The sequence below is a fragment of the Solanum stenotomum genome, chromosome 8 (assembly GCF_019186545.1).
Source record: "Solanum stenotomum isolate F172 chromosome 8, ASM1918654v1, whole genome shotgun sequence".
Taxonomy (NCBI): Eukaryota; Viridiplantae; Streptophyta; class Magnoliopsida; order Solanales; family Solanaceae; genus Solanum; species Solanum stenotomum.
Window position 1 is genome coordinate 49,766,897 of NC_064289.1, and position 9,930 is coordinate 49,776,826.

The 9,930-nt window shown below is 34.7% G+C and overlaps 2 protein-coding genes across 2 annotated transcripts; both read right to left on the reverse strand.

Annotated features, from left to right (window-relative positions):
* Positions 1-6,783: 6,783 nt before the first annotated feature.
* Positions 6,784-7,381, reverse strand: LOC125873872 (cytosolic sulfotransferase 12-like). Its single transcript, XM_049554716.1, has 2 exons — positions 6,941-7,381; positions 6,784-6,831 (listed from the first exon to the last, which is right to left on the reverse strand). The coding sequence occupies exons 1-2, from the start codon at positions 7,379-7,381 to the stop codon at positions 6,784-6,786; spliced, it is 489 nt and encodes a 162-aa protein (XP_049410673.1).
* A 1,229-nt stretch (positions 7,382-8,610) lies between these two features.
* LOC125873593 (cytosolic sulfotransferase 12-like) lies at positions 8,611-9,661 on the reverse strand. The gene has a single exon (XM_049554493.1). The coding sequence runs from the start codon at positions 9,655-9,657 to the stop codon at positions 8,659-8,661; it is 999 nt and encodes a 332-aa protein (XP_049410450.1). The 5' UTR covers positions 9,658-9,661; the 3' UTR covers positions 8,611-8,658.
* Between the last annotated feature and the right edge of the window lie 269 nt (positions 9,662-9,930).

Sequence of the window (9,930 nt, forward strand, 5' to 3'; positions counted from 1 at the left end):
CTAAGAACACTTGTGCAATGTATGGTTTGCACCCCATAATACCAACCTTACTAAGCATTTCTTGAAGCCACATATTCATTTCCATAATCTTCAAGCTTACCATAATCCATAGTCATAAATGAGGAATTATACAAGTACATGAACTAACCCTAAGGAAAGTCATCTATTCATATATTATCATACCATAAGGAAACCATTCCACAACATCCTAATAAGTCTCCTTGTGCAATGTAAAAGTGAAGTCCCATACCCCAACTTCTACCAAGTAAACCCATTAAGAAGTCATAGTATAGTTTCTATCATATTCATTATCTTATTGTTATTAAGGAATATTAGCCATAATCGACATAGACCATGTGAGCTACATGGAATCCTGTGTCATATAACCCCACATCGAAAGAAGGCGTTCTTACTTGCCGAAGGTAGAACTAATTATATTTAGCTTCTAAGTGGATCCGCTAGCTAAGTCCTATGTTTGACACATAGTTATGGGATAGGGAGATTGCTACTAGAAACCCAACCTATTGCATTAGCAGAGGAGCTTCCATCTCATGAGTTTACTATAGATGACCCAACCTATAGCATTAGCGGAGGGGCCTTTTCCTCATTGTCCATATTCACTCGGTGCTAAGCATTATTTCCCAAATTATACATAATTAGTATGGAATTGTATCTACATGTGTGAAGGCATACTTTACCCTTCGTCCAATACAACTCACTAAATAGCTCATAGATTCATTAGAGGTGAGAATGTACTTTCAACCTTAGAATCAACATTAGTATGTGAGAATAACTATCACACCAAGATAATGTGTTCTCATGAGAATGGACTTTCAATCAACACAATAGGATCAACATGGTTGTGTACATTTCATGCATAATAATGTGTAAAAGTGCATATGAGAACTATACTTTCAATTACCACCATTAATACATCATGATCATGTTTATGCATGGAGTGTGTGTGTGTAATTGTCCTTGAAATGACACAATCAACAACATTATAATCATCCTAGACCATTCATACAATATCAAGTGTAGGGGTAAGAGAAGAATAGCCTTTTCAACAATACCACAATATACTCAATAGTCATAGGACTTTCAACTTCTAGGTAAATCATGAGTTCACACACAATCTTGCCAACATGCACAAACCTTCACCATATGCCCTTCAAGGGCTATGAACCAACTCATCCCAAACATATAGCAATAGCAAAATAGATAAGGGAATACCATGATCCAACAACTCATCAATACATTAATCACATCATGATTGGCACTTTATACTTCAAGTATTCATCAACATGCACATAATATCATGATCAAGTCAATTCATGTTTAGAAGAATTACCCTAAACCAATTCAAGTCTAGGTGATCTAATCTAAGGCATCACATTGAGAAATTCATCATTCTTGGAGGATCACATTTAAACCCTCAATTTGCCTCTTTCATGACATAGCCCTAGAATCTTAGGTTAATCAATAATACATGTAGAATTATACTAACATCAAGTAACTACATCATAATTAAACACCTCCACCTTTCAAGTGGATCAACATCTCTAACACAAGTTTACTACTAAAAGTACTTAGGTCAAACTTGCCCTTTCAAGGCTATGATCACAAATCCTCAATTCACCAACAATTCACCATAATTGGTCATAGATGATGATACAAGTCAACAATCTAAATCAATCTAGGCATAAATCCATCAACATTCATTCATAATCAACAAACCCACTTCATAAGGCACAATTTAGGAATTGAGAGAAATCATGGGTTCATAGAGTATTTTCATCTTAAAACATCAATTAAACATCAATATAATCATTGTTTATCATTTGAAAATGTTTGATGCAAGAACTCATGAGGTTGAGTAATACTTAGGGTTTTGTGTAGCTTGAAAACCTTGAAAATTTCTTTGAAATTGACTCTAGGGTGAAAACTAACCCTAGATGAAGGATCGCCATACCTTATACTTGAAGAATCCCATGAAAATCTGCCCAAAAGCCTTCCTCTTCAAGCCCTAAGTCTTCTTCTCCTCTTGGTTTTCAATAGAGTTCTTAGAGAGAAAATATTTTGGGAGGGAGGGTTTTGATTAGGGGAAAAGTGAATAATGAAATCTAAAAATACCATTTAATGCTTTAACACTCTTAAAATACCTGAAAACACTTAAAATAACCGTCCATACACTAATTGGGACTTGGGGGTGAATTTACCAATTCACCCTCAAGTTGGTCGTGTCCCTTGACAGCAAACCAGGTCTCATTCACGAGACTCCCATCTACGGACCGTGGATGGGTTGATGGACCGTACTGGTCTTCCGTCAATGGTGGTTGTGGCTTGGTTATAAGCCCCTTGACCTACAGAGGCCATCCACGGGGCATTGATGAACCTACGGGGCGTGGACCCCTTCCGTAGGTCACCCCTTTTTGTCCAACTTTATGGTTCCTTGGGGTCTTGGGGTGTAGACTTAGGGTCCTACTAAAGGACTCTTAGGGTGGTCCTTGGGGGAGTCGTACCTTGACGTCTAACCCCTAAACACCTCAACCATGACTCGGGACAACATACAACACCATCAAATCTCATGACAAACACAAACACGCACGTTAGGCTCTAGTTTCACTAGTTCATTTTTAGGGTTGTTACAAAAACATTCATTAAAAATAAGGTTAATGACTTCCCTAATAATATTAAGTACCGAAATTAATTTTCATAGATGGCATTTCATGTTCATGGCCTCCTTCCCCACCCTCTAATGACCCTTCTTAGTGAAATAGAAGGAATCACTTCAGTGCAGAGCTATCAGGGGTAGTTGAGTAATTGTATAATTTAGTTAGTTTGACACTTTGTTAGTCAGTTATGAGTGCACAACTAGTTAGTTAGGCATGCATAAATGTATAAATATCATGCACTGTAAGCATTTTTGTTTTTTTGAATATTTTGGAACAATATTATCATATCTTCTTCCTCTCTACTTTTGTGTTCATCATTGATGAATTGTTCTAGTCAATATATATGAATTCTATCATGGTATTAGAGCATTGAATCACAATTGTGAGTTCTTGCTATCATGGATTGCATATCAACAATGGCTAAGTTTGATTACGATCATGCTTTGTTTTTCATCCTTTTGATACTACTGGAGCTTTGATCATACCGATGCAACTATCAAGATCTGACAATTACTATGTATGGAGCAGGGCCATGAGGATTCAGTTGCTTAGAAAGAACAAGTTGGGGATCGTAGATGGAGTCTGGAAGAAAGAGGACTTTGGAACAGATCTAAGTCATCAGTGGGATCAATGTAATGCTATTGTACATGGATGGATCATGAGCTTAGTATCATCAAAATTGCACACAGGAATCGTGTATGCTACTAGTGCAAAGGTAGTTTGGGATGATCTTCGTGAGAGATTTGATAAGGTGAATGTTTCTTGAATCTATCAATTACATAAGGACATAACTGGTTTAGTGCAAGAAAGTGATAGTATTCCTGTTTACTTCTCGAAATTGCATAATCTCTGGGATGAGTTTGCCACTCCACCATGTGATTTTCCTAAATATAAGGATTTTTGTGCTCATATGCTAAGACAAAAGTTGATGCAGTTTTTAATGGGGTTGAATGAGACATATGATCAGTCGAGAAGTCAGATTTTGATGACTCAACCTACTCCTAGTCTCAACAAGGCATATGCAATGCTTATTGAACGAGAAAGCCAGTCTTCTCTAGTGGGAATTTTGATCCCAGATAACAAAGTCTGGCTAGTTCATCTAGCATTTCTATGAGTGGAGAAGGTACAAATTTATCAGCACTTATGACAAAGAGAGGTGATCATTCGCAGCACTATAAAGGAACATGTCAACAATATTCAAATGAAAGGGAAGAAGAATTGGGATCAACAATGTGATTTTTGCAAGAAGCAGGGGCATGTATAGAGAAATTGTTTTAGGTTAAATGGATGTCTAGCTGACTGGAAATTCAAGAAAAAGGATAATCTAAATACTTCTTACAATGTCCAAACTGAGAATACACATCAAAACATGTCATATGGGATCAGAAACAAAAAGGAAATGCAAGACAAGATGGCAACATGAGAACTTCCAAGGGCTCCTCATATGACAGATGCACAACATGACAACATATTGAGTATTCTCAACAATGACACTTCATAGCATGGTGTGATGGCTAATACAAGTCATACACATACTCCTATAGCTAAAGTAGAAGATTTAAAGTGGATAGTTGATGGTGGAGCAACCCATCACATGTCTTCTAGCTTTTCTAATTTAACTAATGTAAATTAGTAAAATCAGACCAAAATAGCAAGGTACATTTGCCGAATGGAGAAGTTACATTAGTCTCACACATTGGAAGTTGTAGACTTATTGATACAGGAGAGCTGAAGGATGTTCCATTTGTCCCTGATTTCCAATATAACTTGTTGTCACTATTAAAATTAACTAGAGAGCTTCATTGTTTTGTGTCCTTGTATTCTGGATTTTTCTTAGTCCAAGACCTTTCTATTGGGAAGATGAAAGGTATTGGTAAGGAACATGATGGACTTTATTGGATGGTGTCTCAGGATTCACACAAGATTGTGCATACTCAAGGTGTAGATATAAGAGGGTTCACAGTTCATGATGATAAAAGGGACATCATGTTATCATTATGCCATAGAAGATTAGCTCATGCTTCAATAAAGTCAATAAAGGATGTTTGTGTTTATACAATAGATGCATGTAAGACTGTTGTAGACAATTGTGAGATATGTCCATTAGCCAAACATACTAGACTTCCTTTGGCAACCAGTGACACTAGATCAAATAGAGCTTTTGCTTTATTGCATTCGGATATATGGGGTCCTTATAATACTCATACTTTTGATGAAAACAAATATTTTCTTACAATTATTTATGATTTCTCAAGAATCACTTGGACTTTTCTATGAAGTTTAAATGTGATGTGCTGATAGTTCTCAAACAGTTTTTTCAACTGGTACTTACTCAGTTTAATATCTCAGTTCAGGGTAGTAGAATAGCTAATGGTGGAGAATTTGTTTATGATCAATTACTTAAGGATTTAGGCATTGTGCATTATAAAACCTGTGCTTATACCCCTCAGTAGAATGGTGTAGCTGAGAGGAAACACATGCATTTACTAGAAGTAGCAGGGGCACTCAGACTTTAGAGTTGTGTTCCTCTTAAATTTTGGGGTAATTGCATTCTTACTAATGTATATATCATTAATAGACTTCCCTCTAAGGTACTTGAAGGTACGTCACTTTATGAAGTTTTCTTCAACAAAACACCTTACCTTACACACTTGAGGACTTTTGGCTGTTTATATTATGCCAGTATTCTGCCTAAAGTAGATAACTTTGCACCTAGGGCAGTGAAGGCAGTTTTTATGGGATATTCAGTGTAACAAAGGGTTACATATTGTTTGATCTTGAAAAACTGAATAGGGATGTTATTGTTCATGAGCACCCGTTTCCTTTTAAAGATCCTCTTACAGATGATGCTAATATTGCCACTGATGTTTTTACCTACCCTCATAATTTCCCTGAAACACATTCTCCTCCTCCTGTGTTTCCTGTCATATCTCCTGAACATATTACATCTTCAGCTCCTGATCCTCGCAGTTCCTGCTACTATACCTCATGTTCGTACTTCTACTAATTCAGCTCCCACCTCAGTTTCACTCCCTACCAGGTCCACAAAAACATCTTATCAACCTCTATGGTTAGCTGATAATGTAACCAAGCCTGCCTCCAGCTCTATACTATATCCCTTATCCAATTATGTCTCTTATACAAATTTGTCCTCATCAACACTATCTAGGTGCTTTCCAGCAATAATAGAGCCTTCTTCCTATCAGGAAGCTATAAAGGACAACATATGGATTGAAGCTATGCATTTGGAAATACTTCATGATAATCACACTTGGGACTTAGTGCATTTACCTCCAGGGAAGGTTGTCTTTAGCTGCAGATGGGTTTATAAGGTTAAGTTGAAGTCAAATGGTGATATAGAGAGGTTTAAAGCTAGACTAGTAGCTAGAGGATACACTCAGAGAAAAGGTTTTAATTTTTATGAGACATTTTCTCTTGTAGTCAAGATGACTACTGTGAACTGTTTTGTCCTTGGCTGCTCAGTTCAATTCGCCTATTCATCAATTAGATTTCTATAATGCTTTTTTACAAGGTGATTTGCATGATCAGGTATATATGTAGTTTCCTGAGGTATTTCCAAGCCAGGGGGAGTCTAGTGGACTTGTATGTAAACTTGTGAAATCCCTGGTCTTCAACAAGCAAGTAGGCAGTGGAATTTAAAATTGTGTGAGGCACTGTTAAACTCAGGTTTTGTTCAAAGCAGTTTGGATCACTCATTATTCATCAAGAAGCAGGGCCAGATATTGTGGTGATTATGATTTATGTGGACGATACGTTAGTAACAGGAAGTAGTATGGCACTCATAGAGCACACAAAAACTTCCTTACATAAGGCCTTTAAGATCAAAGATATTTATGATCTCAAGTTTTTTCTTGGTATGGAGTTCAGCAGACCTGGAAAGGGGATTTTAATCTATCAAAGAAAGTATGGATCAGAGATTATCTCACACTTGGGGTTAGGAAATGCAAAACCATCTTGGACACCACTAGAGACAAACATGAAGTTGACAACACATTAGTTGGATGATTTGATAGGAAAATCAGATGATGAGTTCCTTGATAACAAAGAGCAGCATCAAAGTCTAGTAGAGAATATGCTATCTTTGACATTAACAAGGCAGAACATTGCCTTTTCTATTCAGACCCTCAGTCCGTTCCTGCAACAACCAAAGAGATCTCATTGGGAAGCAGCAATTATAGAAATAAAAGTGTCCTTAGGATTCCTACATAAGTAAATAAGTTTAATTTGGTTCTTGAATCCATCACTGATTTTGGCAATGAAGCAAAAGGTACATGAGTTGCCAAGAGTCTAGGTGAAGTGAAAGTTGAAAAATCAGGAATTTGACCATCAACATAGAGTGTATGCCCCAAGAATGGAACAAGAACATGAGGGTTATTGACAAGTAAAGGGTGGTTAGGTTCAAACATAGGATGTTTCAATCGATTCATCAGAGCAAATAAAAGTGATTTTAACCAAATAGTTTCTGATTTTGGAGTTGTAACAAGAATGATATCACTATCTTCAGCTTGAAATTGTTGTTGACATGCAATCACACCTTGAAGCAATCTTGGTGGTGTCCAACAACCTTGATAATTGTAGATATATGACCCAACCCATCCTTTTTCTCTTGGTAGGATAGAGAGCAATTTCTTACACTCTTCGCTTAGGCTATCCTCTTGTAAATATCTGGGAGGAGAAGTTGTCATGGTTTAGAAGATTGAGTATTTTCTTCAAGTTCAGGATATTTATAACAGATACGCACGAATACACTTATTACTCATGTAAACATTTAGTCATACACTTCATGTGAGCTCAACACTTCACAATTTTCATGTCTTTCTATTAATAATAATTACTTTGATTGACTTATTTAATTTATTAAGAGAGTGCTATTAATGTGAGTGTGTCAGAATAATTAGCAAAATTCATGCAATGTTTTGTCGTCTTTGTCAAATAATGATTTTAATTTCAAGATTAATTCTTTGGAGTTTATTATATCAGTATTCTTTAATTTATAACCATGAAAATCTAATTTAAACAACAATAAAAATAATAATCTAATTTAACTATATATTTTCTCCATTTACTTTTACTTATTCCTGATAAATTTTGCACTCTTTCTAAATAAACATAAATAACGTGAATATTTTAATATAATATTCATATTAATTTATATATAGTCTTAATGGACTTTAGAATGATTTGGAAAAATGTATAGTTAATGTTAAAAATAAAATAAAAAATTGTCAAAAATTGTCTCTCTCTCGATATGCTAAAGTAAACAAATAAAAGTAAAAAAAATATTTTTAATATAATAGACAAGTAAACATGAACGAAGAGAGTATATAATACTCAATTTATAGAGTTATTTAAACTTACACGTATTTAAAGCTTCATATTTTCTACCATGCTCTATGAAAACATGCATGAATATATATAGAGTGTTGTGCCCTTTTTTTTTTTCCTAATCATTTAATTATGAGAGTTCCCTTTTTCGACATAATCTTTTACTTTATTTGCAAACGAAAGAAAGAGTTGAAAAATGACTGTGACGATTATCAGACTTAGACTCAAAATTTGAGTGCAACGGGTGCCACTATCATCAATACGTCAGTATTAAACTCTTAAAAATGATAATGATAGTAACGTACAAACTTCTCTATGATCGAATAAAATTAGTTTGGTATAATATAGTATAACAAAAGTACATCCTTTATTCATAGTTGATCAACTTGACACATTTTTATATTTTACAAACAATCAATAATAATGAAATCACACTAGAAGTACATTCCATTTAAATCAATACATCATTTGCAACAATTTGAGTAATAAACATTTAAAATAATATATATTAGTTCTACAATAGAGCTCTTTCTATATGTTCTTGTTACATCACCCTCAAACACAACTACGTACTCTTACATTGATTTTGAAAATAATAAACTACATTCAATTCACATTATAACATATTAATGTCTAATCAAATATATGAAAATTTTAATCCAGATCCTTGAAACTTTTGTTCAATGATATGATTGAGTTTATCATTCATCTCGACAGTAAAATAATTCTTCCAATCTCCAACTTCCCCTCGACGAAAGAAATTTTTATTTGCCACTCCAGCTGACATTTTCCCATGTGTATTCACCTCCAAATTCCTCAAATTTTCAAAGCTACACATTCTTAATATTTCATCCACAACTCCACAATTTTCTTCCTCTATGGAAAATGGACATTCCAAGAATTCAGCCAAACGTTTAAGCTGAATTTTAGGTTGCTTTTTAATTTCTTCATACATCAAGAAAAATACTTTATCAGGATTTTCTATACTTTCTTTCCAATAATCCAACACCTGATTCCAAAATGGTCCATAAAGACTCGCACCCTTACAAAAATGATCAAACTTGTCTTCAATGGAATTGGTATCTTTGTGATTATCAAGTCTTAAATTGTTTGCAAAATTCCACATAGAAATAAAAGTGTCTCTTGGATTCCTACATAAGTAAACAAGTTTGGTTCTTGAAGTCTGAACTGATTTTGGCAATGAAGCAAAGGGCACATGAGTTGCCAAGAGTCTAGGTGAAGTGAACGATGAAAAATCAGGGACTTGACCATCAACATATAGATCAAGTTCCAAGAACAAAACGAGATCATGAGGGTTTTTTAAAAGTAAGGGGTGATCTTTTTCAAAAATAGGATGGTTATTTCGATTCACTAATGCAAATAAAAGTGATTTTAACCAAACAGTTCCTGATTTTGGAGATGTCACGAGAATGATATCACTATCTTGAGCTTGAAATTGTTGTTGACATGCAATCACACCTTGAATTGCTCTTGATGATGACCAAAAACCTTGAAAATTGTAGATAGTTGATTCCATCCATCCTTTTTCTTTAGGTAGGGTAGAGAGAAATTTTTTACACTCTTCACTTAGGTCCTCTTGTAAATATTTGGGAGGAGAATTTTGAGATGTTGTCATTGTTTTAAATTGAGTGTTTTCTTCAAGTTTGAGATTTATATAACATATATACACAGATACACTCATTATTTACGTGAATATTTTAGTCATACACTACATGTGAGCTCTCTACTTCACGCTTTTCATGTCTTTTTGTTAACAACTTTTAATTTACTTTTCTTATTATTCTTTATCAAGATTCAAGAGTGGTGTTATTAACGTGAGTGTCTTACAATAATTTGTGAGCCACATCACACTTCATGCTATGTTTTTGTGAGTGCAAAAAGAATTTCT